Source organism: Nyctibius grandis, chromosome 16 (assembly GCF_013368605.1).
Source record: "Nyctibius grandis isolate bNycGra1 chromosome 16, bNycGra1.pri, whole genome shotgun sequence".
Classification (NCBI taxonomy): Eukaryota; Metazoa; Chordata; class Aves; order Nyctibiiformes; family Nyctibiidae; genus Nyctibius; species Nyctibius grandis.
The window spans coordinates 3,449,840-3,464,660 of record NC_090673.1 but is presented as its reverse complement, the minus strand read 5'-3'; the positions used below and the strand labels follow the sequence as shown (position 1 = coordinate 3,464,660).

At 47.9% G+C, this 14,821-nt stretch overlaps 1 protein-coding gene across 1 annotated transcript in view; it reads left to right on the top strand.

Annotated features, from left to right (window-relative positions):
- Nucleotides 1-14,821, top strand: part of COL5A1 (collagen type V alpha 1 chain) — a 154,446-nt gene that overhangs the window by 57,601 nt on the left and 82,024 nt on the right. The window contains exons 5-7 of the mRNA XM_068414160.1: nt 11,880-12,011; nt 13,826-13,972; nt 14,095-14,343. Of these exons, the coding sequence (XP_068270261.1) occupies nt 11,880-12,011; nt 13,826-13,972; nt 14,095-14,343 (528 nt within the window). The remainder of the gene's footprint in view (nt 1-11,879; nt 12,012-13,825; nt 13,973-14,094; nt 14,344-14,821) is intronic.

Below are 14,821 nucleotides of genomic sequence, written 5' to 3'. Positions count from 1 at the left end.
TGGAAAATTGAGAAGAGGAGGGTGTTTTCCATGCATAGGCAGAAACACAAGAACTGCTTATTTTGTGGTGCTTCAGCTCATCTTTTTTTTTCAGTTACTGTGGGAATTGGGAATCTCGAAGATGCCTTGAGATTAGGCAGGTCTAGATTCCTTCTAATTTGTGTCTCGTGGTTGCTTAAACTTTTCTTATGGTAGGAACATTAAAGAGATGTGTTCTTGTGCATGCCTGTATCTGATCAGATGTGAACTCACTGCAAAGCCTCCCCTCAGACAATGAACTTGTGTGAATCCTTTCTTTTCCCTAGCTGTCTGTTTCTGTGACATTTATAGGAGTTTAATTATCTTGAGCCTTTTTCCTCTGTCAAAAGTGACTGAAATCAATTATCAGACTCAAGAGTTATTGAGATAGACGGACACACCTGTGGCTGCACAAAGAGATCACACATGGCTTGCTTTCAGGGGAAACCAGCCAAAAAAATGCATTGTTGTCCTAATGAATTCATTAGAGGAGAATGCTTCCTCATGTGTTAGTTTAAACCTTCAAATTAAATAACTCTCAATGTGGTTTCTGGTATACACAAGAGATGAATGTTTAGTTGCAAGCAGTTGTAATTACAGAGGTGGCCAGAAGGCTGGGTTGTTTCTTTGGTGAAGGTGTTTCCATCTAGCGTGCCTGCTATGCATACAACAGCTCTACTCCAAATAATTCCTCTAGGATCCTTGTAGGGAAAGACCCAGTTCTGCTCGAGCTCCTTGTGCTGGCAGAAATGCAAGAACTGGTTCTGCCTGGCTGGATGGAGGCAACATTTAAGATCTCACTCAAGGAACACGCACAGATCAGGTCTGCTAAGGACCTACACCAGGTCCAGCCTTAACATCTCACACATTCCCTATGAGATGGTGCAAGTGTGCCAAGTCCTTCTGCCAAGCTGGCCATGCATGCGGAGTCTAAACCTGATTTTCTCTCATTCCAGCTCTTCTCAGAATTGGGTTTCCTATTTTTCAGTCAAAACTGGAGAGGGGAAAAGAGTCAGACATGGGAGTTTTGGAGCAGCCAAAGAAAACTGAGTCACTTTGGACGGGTTCTCTGCAGTCAGGTTTTTTACCTTTTTTTTTTTTTCACTCTTCCCCTGAAATAGAAGGAACACCTTTGCCCAGCCAGCAACTCAAAAATAAGCCAGCAAAGGAGTTATTTCTTCCAGTCAGGCCTGGTTAGTAGCATAGTCTAGATAGATCGTATTGCAAGGTTTCCATCCCACAGCTATGAGAACCTGTGGGGCCTGTGTTTAGGAGAACACTTTATCCCAGTGAGCCAAGGGATGCCAGCTCCTGTCCCATTTTCTGTCCTTGGGGAAGGTGTTACTGCAGGAGGTCTGTAAATGGCTTCTCAAGAGAAGTGTCAGCTGAGGATGGTCCCCAGCTGGCCAGGAGAGCCACAGCAGGCTACTCATTGTTGATGGATGCAGTTCTTCATCCTCCAGCCATAAGGTCCCCCTGGAGCTGGTGTTCACCAGCTGAGGGTGTGGGCTGCTTGCACTGCTGGGGCTGAAACCAGAGCGCTGGTGGGTACCATGAGCAGGTCTTGTGGCTTGGCTTTGTCTGCTGCAGGTGATGGAAATCCCAAAGATTATTAAGGCTTGGCTTGGGTGACTGGTGAGGAGGGTAAATGGCACATGCTCAAGCTGGCTTCAGCTGGTCAGCCCTTCCGAGGAGGAGTTCAGGGCTGGCAGAGAGCACTGGTGTCCTCCAAAGGGCTGGGTGGGACCAGGAGCCTGCCCTTGGCTGCAAGTTGCTTCATGGTAAGATCAGTGCCTGTGGCGTGGGCTCCCGAGGCTGTGCTGGCCGGGTCAGGGTCTGTCCCTGCGGATGTGGTGTGGGGTCCGTGCTCCAGCGGGAAACGCGCACTCCGCTCCGGAGGCGATGGCTGCGTTTGACATGTCCCAGCTTTGGCAGGAAGAGGCCGAGGATAAGGATTAAGCCCTGGCTTCAGAAAAGCTGCTAGGGTCATGTCAGGCTGTAGCAGGGTGCGTGCCCCATGCCAGAAGTGGAAACTAAGTCATTTGGAAGTAAGAGTCTTTCAAAATCACCCAAATCTGGGTGCTTTCTTCCTCTATCAGTGGAGGAGCTCGTTTATGTTAGTACTTAACACCTGCATCTATAGACGTTACACTTGAAAATACACATGCTTAGATACGCAGCATGGATGTGCAGAACACGTATGCAAGCACTGGGGCTGCAAAGCAGAGCTTAGAGAAGTGTGTGAAGGGGCTGCGGGGGAAAGCGTCCTTGTAACTCGTGTGCTGCTGAGGTGGAAGTAGTCTGGAGAAGTATCATGCTCCTGGCTAATAGTTAAAGACTATATGCCAATATGTCTGTTTGGAGTGATAGATTTTTGGGGTATGCAACCTTAAATCTGAGATTTCTGAAATTTTGGAACCCTTGCAGCTTTATTTTTTTTCAGTTTTGTATGTGTGTGTGCACAGGCAAGTTCTTTTTAAAAGAGAAACTGAAAAATCAGCTTCAGCCATGTGGTTTCACATTGACATCTATCAAGGTTATCAGCAAGCACGGGACATGTGTGTATGGGCACCCGTGTGCATATATGTGCATATATGAAATATCTGTTATGGATAACCTAACATACAGCTACTTTAGAGAGAAAATATTTACTTTCAATGTGATGAAATTTGAACGAGAAGTCATGCAGCTTAATAAAAACGTGTGGTTTGGATTCCTTGTTCTTCGCATATGTTTCTAATCTGCTGGGGGGGTTCAGACATCTGCCCAGAAGACACAATTTAAAAAAAAAAGAAGTTTAAAAATGCTAATTTTGCAAATATAAAGACTGACTTTACAATAGGAAAATGAAATTTGAGACTAATGTCCTCTGTTTATTGGGGTGGAGAGAGGTGGGACTGTCAGGGCTTTTCTTCTTTTCTTTTTGCCTTTAAAAACCTGAACTGTGCACTATTATTTTTCCGCTCTTTGCAAAATAGCAGAAACCTCTCATATTATTTTTGCCTGTGTTACCACAGTGCTTGGCCAGGCTCTAGAGAAGGAGGGAATATAAAGCAGCCTTTTGTCACACCAGCCCCTCTCCCTGTCCGTCCTTCCAGGCTGGGGCCGCAGGGCAGGGGAAGCCGCTCGGTCGCATCCCGCTTTCCGTGGCCATAACTGATTGCTTCACACCCAAAAAGCCGAGCAGATAGATCATGGTTTGTTTAACAGACATAAATGTATAAAAATAGCCAGCGGAGCTGAGTGTCTGAGCACGACGGTTGTTGATTTAAGGATAATCTGTCTCTTCGGGTGTTTTTAGCAGGTTCTTTGTATTTGCTTTATTTTTTTTAAGGCATCTTGGCTGCCTTCTCCTTTCCTGCAGTCCCTACCGCTTGGCTGCTGCTTTGCCCTGGGCGTACCTTCCCGTCCCAGCGAAAGAGTTACGGTGTTTGTGCTCGCTCGAGAGAGGAGGAATGCAGACAGGTCCATGGCGGAGCGCTGGCCCCGTGGGTGCAGCAGTTTTAAGAGGGACCTGGGTTGGTAGGGGAGCTTGACATGAAAGGGAAAAATCAAAGCTTGCAAATATTCCATTCCCAAGGACTGTGGTGCGTGACGGTGATGCCACCACGTTTGCAGCAGCTGATGTAAGAGTGCCTGCACCGAGCCGTAAGGCGTGAGGATAAACAGAAGCCGAGGAGTCATTTCTCCTCTGGGTGCGTCCTGCTCCCTTGTGCAATTAGCTGCAAGAGTTATTAAAAGTACTCGTCCGCTTCGCAGCGCAGCCTGTGGAGCACGCAGCCCGCGTCTGGTGGTTTGCAGCACCAGACATGAGTCAAGGGAAAGCTGGACGCGTCCCCCGGTACGTGCGTGGGATGGCCGCTGCCTCCTGCTCTGCACTGCCTGACCCGGGATGCTCCTGCGGGAGCCAAGGACAAGAGATTTGAACCACAGTCCAGTTTCTGCTGCATTGGCCACATCTACCATCAGATTTTTTTTTTTTTTCCTAGCTTAAATTTTCCTTTTTGCTGGAGAAGATCCACCTTGCTACCAGCAGCCGTGCCTCTCGTGCAGCCTGGCTCTGCAGGTCCTGCCCCACCGGTGCTGCGGCTGGAGGAGGGCTGCCTGGGGCAGACCTGCCAAGGGATGCTGCGCTGGCCCCGCAGCGGCTTTTCCAGCTCTGAAACAAAAACCCCGGAGAAACGGATTGCTGTGATACCCTTGCAGTAAATGTTTTGTAGATTTGATGCTTCCTGTGCTTCTGCCAATGCCACCTGTTTTCCAAGCTGCCTCTTTCTCAAGGATTGTTTTTCTCTTTGCCCTGTGTCCCCTAAGCTCCTGGATCTTAATTAAATGGCAGGTTGCTAATTTGTCTTATCTGTGTTTTTCCACCCATTTGGTAAATTTTCGAACAAAAACTGTCCTCCAAGATTTAGGTGTCAGCTTTTAGGTAGGAAAGGTATGTCGCCCACTGGAAGCAATGCTCATTTGTGGCTTACGGTGGGAGCCACAGGGTAACAAACTGTGCGATGCGCACATAATGCTTCATCTCAGCCCTGCCGCCCCCTTCAGTCAGCTGGGGTCAAGGTTGAGTAAGGTGAAGTACAATTGCTTCAAAGCATAAAGCAGCCCCAGAGCTTTTTGGAATCTTTAAACTGGTGATTAGATGTCCCTTCTGAAAGGATGGAGGTTTCAATTAGGCGAAGTGCCTGGGGATGAATCAGTGGTGGCAGTGAAGGGATGGGGAGGTGGTGCAGGGAGGATGGGACCATGTGGTCCGGGTGGTGAGTCTGGAGCTCAGCTTGGGCTCTTGCTCCATCATTAAATGTCTATTTGAGCTTGGTCAGGTTTTTCCATCTTGTCCCTTTTCTGTTCTCTTCAGGGCATTGCCAGTCCCTATGTGAGAAGCTCTCAGGGCAGGACGTGATGGTTAAGTGGACCAGGGTAGCAGAAGGCTGAGGAAAGGGTGACTGTAGAGATGTTACATGAGACTGGAGAGAGCAAAGGGGCTCTGGGCTGTCAGGACTTGGTGAGGATTCTGGGGAAAGCAGCAGGAGGAAGTCAGCAATGATTAATAGGTTTGACAAACTTGGTCGTTTGGAAAGGCAAGAAACTTCACCCGTTGAGGACAGGAAACCTGAATGGTGGATGGGTCTGTCCGTCACCTGTGAAGTGCTGTTGTGTAAATAATCCATACTGCTGCTGAGTACTGTGGGTATTGTCTTTGGGAATGAGCTCTGCCTTGTCACTTAAACAAAAAAGGACTTTGGCATAAGCCCTGGCTTTGCATTTGCTCCGGCAAGCACAGCGAGTGCTTGGTGCTGTGCTGGTGGCTGTGGCCACTGCTGGGGCCTGTTTACATTAGGGTAGGGTGTTATTTACACTGCGGGGTTATCGGGGCTGGGAGTGGGGGGAAGTAGCTGCCTGGAAATGAACCTTGTGTTGGTGTCTCCTGCTCTGCTAATGACTTGAGTCCTTGACTGGTATTTGGGTATTGGCAGAGTGACAGGTTCTTCAGGAGAGCTTTCCAGAATTAGCAAAGCCATCTGGCTTTTGTTCTCTTAAAATTGCTTGTCTTTCCCTTCCAGTAAGGAGTCCTTGCTAAACTGCTCATAATTCGTATTGCGATATTACCCTGACAGACCTGCAGCGTGCTGTGGTCTCTGCAAGCACATATGAAATACAGCTGCTTCCTCTGAAAAGCCTCTCTTCTAAGAAACAGCCACGGGCGGCTGACCTGAGGATCCAGCAGTTATGGGTGGGGGAGGCACGACGTGGCATTGCCCGGCTGTGTGTCCATCCGTCGGAGCAGGGCTGGGTTGAGGACAGCTCGGAGCAGAGGGTAGCAGGGCTCAGGGAAGAGGCACAGAGGAGGGGACCTGTGCTTCCCTGCCCCGCTCCTTCCGAGCCAGCAGCCAGGACTAACAGCGAGTTAATGGACCCTCATGTGATAGGAAATTGGGTTCCTCCCTGGGATTATAAAATATAAAGGTTGAAAATTACTGGGGAGGTTAATTACCTTTGAGCCAAAGGGCTTATTTTCTTCTTGTTGCCGTGGTCAGGGAAAGAGGCATGTGGGTTGTCCAGCAAATTACTGTAGTTTGTGTACTGTAAATTTAATACTAGCCATGCTAACAGCTTAGCTTTGGGGTGGGGACGCAGGACTAGGCTGACGTGTCGTGAGAGCGGGGTTTCATAGGGTACCTCCTCTCCTAGACAGAGACGCAGTGAGAAAGAGAAACGATTATCAGCCCTTAAGAGAGGTTTTCCTTGAAGCCATATTTGGTTCTAGTGAACCTTCTATCCCTTTTCTGCCTAATTAAACCTGTTTTTCCTAAAGAGGCCTCAGAAGAGGCTCTTATCTGAGTGCCAAGAGCCAGAGGGAACCATTCTTGCGGTAACCGGAGCCCGAGAAGGGAAACAGCAGAGGTCTCGCAGCAAAGCTGCCCCGTCCATTCTTGCAGCCCCTCTGCGCAGGATGGGGAAGCAAACATCCGGGTTGGATTTATCCAAACCACCAAGTATTTGTAGCTGACTCACGACTGTGTGTGAGTCAAGCCTTTTTTTTTTTTTTTTTTTTTTAGCCAAACCTTTAATGATTGCCTTCCTATTTCGTAGTGCAAAATTTTTGGAAGCCCAAAGGATGCCCTTTAGGTACCAGCTGCTCCATCTGGTGAGCTCGCTTCTGTCCGTGGCTGGCCAGCAAGAGGGGCTCAGGACACGGGTACAGGGGCTGGTGGGGGTGACGAGGCTTTGTCTGACCCCATGGCTGCAGTTTGGCTGCTTTTCTGGAGCAGCTGTGTTTAAATGAGGGGCTCTGGGATGATGCCAGTACCACAAAGGATGCACTGATGCTCTGAGCGGTTGTCGTACCTCTGACTTGGGGTCTTGCTACGCTGGCAGAGCCAGGGACACGGTGAGCTCTGGGTTACCCCTTGCTTCCCTGACTTCTCTGATGCCACTTTTGATCCAACCTCTGCAGATGATGAGACGCTGAGAGCCGTGGGGCAGGGCAGCCGCTGTGTCCTCCGTCCATGGGCAAGTGCCGATGACAGGCTTTATCAAGTGGAACATCTGAGGGCTGGCTCAAGGCAGGGGTTAGGTTTTTTGGAAGCTCGCTGGTGGCTGGGATCTCTAAGCTTTCACTTCATCATAGAGCTGCATTGAACCTCTGCCACTCTTAAGCCACCCGGCTGGGTTTGCATTTATGGAACTAGTGAGTTTGTCATAATAAAACTCAGCAACGTGCCAATTGCTTCCAATAATTAAGATTTTGTGTGTATGTTACAATTGTACATCCTGGGCCTGTGGTTAGCAGATTTAAATGTAGGAGTTTAAAAAAGCACGTCAAGCAGTATTTTTTTTTATGGATGTTAAGAGTCTTTTTAAGACTTCTGGGGTAACGCACTAAAACAACAGTCCAGTTAATTATCGGTGCGTTGCAGTGAGAGCCCCGAAGAATCCCAGGATTTGTGGAGCTGCTGCCAATGCCAGATGAAGTCACTCCGATTATCCTCGCCAGTTGTTTGTTTTGTTGAACCACAGCAATTTCTCCAAGTTACTGAAGTTGATGTCATTGGAAGTGATGTGACATTTTTGCACACATATAGAATAAGTGTTAAAAAATGCTCCAGAAGAGCTTTTCCAGTCTTGTCTGGGAGCTGGCTGGGGAGTTAAATTAAACTGGCCTGATGGAACTTAATCTATAAAGCAAATGAGTCATCAGGCATAAATGGCTTTACCATAAATGTCAGACAGATTCTTACTGGTCCTGACAGTTAGCACTTACATCTGTTCGGTGGAGCAAATAAAAGCCTCGCAATTCACAATCATTTTGGTAAATGTGCTGTCCTGCCTCTGCCTCTTCACGGGAAGCTCTAGGAATAAAGGTCAGAACGTGATTTGTTCCCCTTTTTAAAAACTAGCTCTTCTGATGGGTGAAATATTGGTTATTTTCAGGCAAAAATTGACTTTTTCTTTTTTGCTCCACTTCAAATTCTTTGTCAGCCCAGGAAAGCCCAACTGTGCCTTGCCTCTGCCTGCTAAGATGTACCCCAAGTACTGGAGCACTTTCTTGAGCCCTGTGTGCCCAGACGTGCCCAACCTGTCCACATCCCAAAAGAGGACTTTACCCACCGTCTGCAGGGGTGCTGGGGCTGGAGAGCACTGGGCTGGTGACCTCTTCTTTGAAGCAATACCAGCGTGTTACTGACTTGCTGCCTGACTTAAATACCTCTTTGCTTGAAAATAAGTCTTAAAAATCAAAGTGACTTGGCTGGTAAAGTCTTCAAACCACTTTTGCAGTGTAATTGTAAGTTTTCTTTCTTACAGAGGCTTTGTGGAAAATCCGTAGCTGTTGCATGTGTGTATGAGGGGGGAAATTAATGGTATCTTCATTATCGCTGCTCTTACCGAAGAAAGCAGATGCTGACATGGGAAGGAGAGATGCTGGGGTGTTTAGTGTAACCATAACAGTGAAACAGATGGGCACCTGAGTGAGGGAAGGGAGCGGAGGTGGCTGCTGCCGTTGTCAGCCCGCACGGGGCTGGGGGCAGCTATCTCTTGGTGAAATTTATTGGTGGCAACACACTTGAGAGGACACGAAAGGCTTGCGAACCTCCCAGCATGGCTTGCTGCTCTATTAAAGTCGGCTTTTTAAATCAAAGAAATGGGGCTCTTGACAGCAGAGCTTTGTGCATCTTTTGTGAGGTTCAGGTAGTGGGGCTTTTTATTACAGGCCAAATTAGCCCATTTTATTGTTTTGTGCTGAGGGATGAGGTCAGTTGACTGAGAATCTTGCTAACAAGGTTTTACTCTTGTCTGCTTTTTACAAGTGTTAACACAGGGTATCCACCAGCACTGTGCACTTGCTGTTAATGAAACAAAGATGAATCGTCTAGTAACCCCATGAGCTCTCCTCCTTCCCCTACCACTGAGCTGCTCAACCCATGTCAGGGTATGGAGCTCAGATGCTCCCTGGGGCTCTCATTCCTCCAAAATCGGGCGCGTTGGTTTTCCTTCTGATTTTGCGTGCTTGCACGCTGCGGCTGGAACAAGAAGGAAAGGATGAACTTTGCTGGGCAGGGTGATTGACTGGGTTTGAGAAAGAAATAGGAAAATAGTAGACACGTTGAATGATGCTCATGAAGCGTGGTGAGCTCTGAAGGAGCTGTCTGAGGCGGCTCACGCTTTTTCCTGGCACCCTTCGCATGCTAAGTTTATTTAGTTATGCACTGATTTTTCTCAAGTTCTTGACCCAGAACTAGCAGGAAGCTTCTCTTGTCCATCTTCCCCCGATCACTCAGCAGCAACCACCGGGCTGACACTGTCCTTTGGTGTGTTGAGTGAGGTTGGAGTTTCTGCTGTGCCCCCAAGACTGGAGCCTGTGGCTCCTGGGACTTGCAGGTGATCTCTTCCCATGTACTCAAAGGTACTGCACATGCCTTGAGCCATCAGACCCAGAGGATGCTCAGCTCCTGTTGTGCTGCAGGGAAGCAGGGTGGGATTGAGCCAGGATTTTTCCCCATGCATAGCTCAGGAACTGCCATCAGCTGAGACTAAAAGCAAAACTCAGCTTTAGCAAATTCTCTTCTGCTTAACCTTTTGCACTGTGTTTAGCCAACGTGCCTTTCTGTGCTTTATCTGTTCCTCGAGGAAACACAGTTATAGTCCTAGTCACTTTTAGGATGCAGACTATCAGCTCTCCTTGAGGTGTAAATCCAGCCTTATCAGGAAGAACAAGCTTTCAGCCTTCCTTCCTTGCCTCTTGGAGACAAGTACCAAGTCTGCTTTTGTGGCTGTTTTATTTCAGCTTATCCCAACAGTGCCAGACACTCCCCGTAACCCTATGGAAACTGGGGAGCTTTAACCACTGAAGTGAGAGAAGGGCATAAATGGCTTAACTCAGGTGTCAATGAGGGGCTGGGGTGGTTGAGGTCTGGTGTGCAGAAATAGCAGCTGGAGGGATCTTCACATCATCAACTTGAAGCAAATTGCCTTGGCCAGGTTGGGCATCCTCCACTGAAGGGAGCTCCAAAGGGGCAGCCTGTTTTGTTGCTCTGAACTGCCTTTGGAGCCAGGGATGATAATATATGGGGTGCGTAACCCCATAACACACCCCAGCTCCTTCAAGTCTCTGCTCAGGGCTGGGCGATGTCCTCTAGGTCACACCATGGCTGAGTTCCCCATGCAGGTCACACTGTCAGGTGGTGGCCAGAGCTGGCTGGAAATGGGAAATGTTCTACGAGACAAAAACTTGGCGTTCTCCGTTTTCCCAATACTACATCCCCATTCTTGGTGGTTAGGTTGAAAACGAAAAAGCCAGAACAGTAATGACAGAACTGCTCTATGGATTTTTAAAAAAAAAAAAAAAGGGAAAGGAAAGACTAGTTCTTAAAATAGAAAATTGAAAACCACTTTGCAGACATTTCTGTTAATTTTGTAAAGGTTATTCACAGGAAACAATGACTAAAGCTTAAACAGATGCTCAATTTTAGGATAATTTGCATAGCATCTGAGAGCTGCCCAGACGTTACGGTGAGCTGCTGCAGAGATGGATGTGATAACGTGGAAATCAAGGAGGGAAACCCCGGGCAGCCCTAAGCTGCTCCTGCCCCTTGGAGCGGGGCAGGATCCGGCCAGGTCCACGTGGTCCTTGCAACCTTCTTTCCAGGTGGATCTCTGCCAAAAATGTAACCAGCACTTTTTGGTGAAGTCAATGGTGTGTGTTCATGGGAGTGCTCAGACTCTCCCCATGGACCCAGCGGCACCCGCGGCTGGACCATGCACAGCTTGCGTGCACAAAGGTAGATTTGGCCCATAATTTCCAAAATATCCTTTAGTTTTCCACAGGGCTCTTTGCCGGTCTGGCCAGGCTGCCCTCAGAGCTTCTGGTTCCTATTATGTGCCCGAGTCATCCTCCCAGTTTTGCTGTAATGCTCCTTCTTTTTCCCCTGATGCTTTAGCCATGTTTTTCTATTATTAAATAAGATTTTTTTTTTTCCCCCCTAATTAAAATATCAGCTCTAATAATCCAAGTAGTGTAAAGTCTTGTCTTATGTAACTGTCTGCTGAATAAACTCGTTTTTGGCGTTACGGTTAAGCGGTGTGGTGGTTTTTCAGGAAACCAAAGAGCAATTTCTTCTCTATATAGTGAGGGGTCTGTTAAGCAGCCTCAGTGCCCAACGAGCTTGCTCTGCACCTGGTTTTCAATAAGCCACTGCAAACACCCTCCCTCTTTTCTCTTTTTCTGATTATCAGATGCATTTCTAATCTCAGTATACTGCGCTGTTGTGGGTGGAAAATCAAGGTGAGGCTGGATGTATAAAGGGGGGTGATGTCTTTTATGAGACCAACTGATGGGGTGGGAGAAGCAGAGAAGTTTTGAGTCCAATAAACAACTTTTTGGACTGCGCAGGGCAACTCCAGAGCTCTGCAGAGCTGCATGGGACGGGGCAGGAAAGGAGTTGTTGTATTGTCCCCAGGACACTGCTGATTTGGGGTGCGTAGAGCCCTTCTCTCATTTTTACTGCACCCGCCTTGCCCGGGGCTGTCAGTGCTGTTGTATTGTAGGTGGGGGAGTGACCTCTCCACAGATGAGTTATCTTTTGGGAAGGTGTGTCTGGGACCGGGCATGAAGCATGGTGGCTTTACACCTCGCAGAGCAGCCTGAGATAAGCGGCTGCTTGACCCTGGCCCTGGACACATGAAGGGGTTTTGCCTGGCTCATCTCAGGCGATGTGCCTGTGTCAGGGAGGTGGCCTTGCCAGGTGTTTTGCTTTTCAGTCCTTGGTGCTGTTTCATACCCCTTGACTGCACTCTCGGGCCGGTGGCTCTGCGTGCACTGTCCATCTCCCTGACGCTCTGTCCTTCCTTCCCCGCAGGGCGACATCCAGCAGCTCCTGATCGTGGCGGACCCCCGAGCAGCCCACGATTACTGCGAACACTACAGCCCCGACTGCGACACCGCCATCCCCGACTCCCCCCAGTCCCAGGACCCCAACCAGGACGAATACGTAAGTCTCTTCCGTGGCCCAGAGAGACCCACTGAGGCAGCAGGGGATTGGGATGCTTTTTGCATCCAGCTCCACGCCACGATTGCAAACACACTCAGCTTCTTCCTCCCGTTCACCTTCCCTGCGACTCGTCTGCAAGTCATGGGCTGAGACAGAGGTGGCTTTTAGGATTTGCAGGCTGTGGTCTGGGCTCTGCCACCTTGGCTTTTGCCCTGGGGAGTTTCCCTTCCTTTCCTGTACTCCTCCCGTTTCCAGAAACCAAAATGAATATTCACTTGGAGCTTTAAAACTTGCAGGAGAGACAACCTGAGGCGAGTGTGAAATACCGACCTTCCCTGGAGGGTCAAATGCTGCCCAAAACAGGCACCTGTTCCTAAATTTCAATTTTTACTTTTGAACACATAAAAGGACTAAGCAATTCTTTTTTAACATTCTTTGAAACAACAGGTGTTAAAGGAGGGGGAAACATTTTTGCCCATATATTTGCCATTTGAATCTCATTTTGGCAGAAATACTCCCAGCTCATCTGTATAAGCTGCTGTGCTCAATATTTTTTCTATGAAGAGTTAGCCTCACATCTTTTCTTTAAAAAAAGGAAAGAAAAAAAAAATACTTATACAGGATATCTTTTTATTTCTGCTGCTCAACTAGAAATGTCTGGGTGTGGCTGATTTCCCAAACAGCATCACCTGAATTTTACATGTTTATCAGAGGTCTCAGGCTCAGCTACAGCAATTAGTGTGTCTGGCATCCTCAGCCCCTTCGCAGCATCTCAGCTGCTCTCTTGGTCTGATTTGCTGCTCCGTGCACTCTCTTGCTTTCAGCTGGTCTCAGATCTGCAGGCTCCTGCTGAATCCACACGAAGCTGTAATGCCATCAGCCTGCTCTGGCTTAGCTTTGGGATTGAGTTACAAACCTGAGCCTAGCAGGGCTTGGGGAGCAGAGCGATGCTCGCAGGCAAAGTGGGGTTGCCCAGCTCCGGGGAAGTGCCGTAACCGCTCCACCAGCGCTTCTGGAGAAACAATAAATAAGTAAAATAAATAGACTCTGGTATGGTCAAAATATGTGGTAGTAGGAAAATAAAACTCTTCTTTTGGAGCCAGCAGTTCAACAAGGGCTGGCTTGTCTTAGGGCTGTGTTGCTCTGTTTAAGAATAACTCTTCCACGCGCCGGTGTCTGCTGCCAGTGAAGAGCGATGGACTGGTGAAGAAATTTGCCATGCCTGGCTGTAACCAAATGTTTTGTTTGTTATTTCATTTTGAAGAATGACTGACGCCTTGTGGAAAACGCTGAAAATATCTTGGTTTTGAAGCCCTTCTGCCTGCGGGACGCAGGTGGACAGGGAGTCGCACGGATGCTGTTAGTGCAGTCGGATGAATGAAAATAGCATCGCGCTTCTCAGAGCGGCTGCGTGATTCAAGTGTTTTTTTCCTCTCTCTGAATATGTCAGATGTGTGACCTGGGAGGTCTCAACAATCTGAGGTTAAAAGAAAAATAATGGCTTTTCTTTTTTTATTGTGTTATCATGGGTGACTGAGTTGCTGCAGGGTAGGTCCATCCTCTCTGATAAGGGAGAACATGCCACAGGACCGAGAGATGATTGGGAACCTCCTCAAATCACAGCCATTGCCAAAGCAGCCCAAAGCCAGGCTCTTGGTGAAGGCTTCACAGGAGCTGATGAACAAGAGGAAGGGAAAGATTTCACTGCATGGACCTGTATCACAAAATTGACATAAAATAAAGTCTAAAAGAGCTGGCAAGAACATGCTTGGGTGCTGCCAGCTTATTTTCTGCTTCTCATCTTGTCTTTGCAGTACACCGACGGGGAGGGAGAAGGTGACACCTACTATTACGAGTACCCCTACTACGAAGATGTTGATGAAGCTGTAAAGCCAGAAGCACCCACCACCAAACCCGGCACTCCCGAAGTGGCTGCTGGAGAGAGACCTGATCCCAAGCAGGTATTGACACGTGGTCCTGGCAAAGATGTGGCTCATAAATGGCACCTTTATAGAGGGAGAGGTGGAAGGTGATGCAGAATTTTCTTTTTGTTTCTCTGACTGACATTTTGTTTCTGCAATAGGACTATCCTGCCCCCACGCCATCACCTGATGAAGGGGACCCCGGCAAGCAGACGAAAGAGGATGCTGTGGTGGATGATCCCCTCGTGGATGAGTACAACTACGAAACCACTAACGAAGAGTACTTCACGCCTCTCCCCTACGAAGATGTCAACTACAACGAAGAAGTAGACCCCCAGGGCGGACTCACGGAAAACGCCGTGGAAGCCGAACTCCCCACGAGTACCGTCATCACCTACAATGAGACCGATGTAATTTTAATGAATGTTTTTTTTCCTTTCCCTTTGTTTTTTATTAATTCTGGTATTTTATAGCCCTGAGAGCGAAGGAGATGTGATCATCCATATGGTAAATCTGTAAGTGGTTTGGGCAGCTGTTGGAAGAGGAAGTTTCTTGTAAAATATTTTCACTCCAGATATTTCAGGGTGTGGAGCACAGATATTTAGAATTTGGTTGAGGATTATTCCCCTGGAAAAATCTGTTCATATTGACATCTGCATTTCCCTGTGCAAAGTGCTTGTCTGATAAAAAGAAAAATGAGGGTTGGTCTTAAAATCTAAGCAAAAGCATTTTATTTCAAAGCTATTAATATAAATCCTTAAAATGTTGATTTGATGGAGAACATCAATATTTTGTGACATACCCACTGAATAGCATCTTTACACTTTTCAGATTGTAATTTTTAAAAAACCATTTCAACACTGGGACAAACCCTTGGTTTCAGACTAC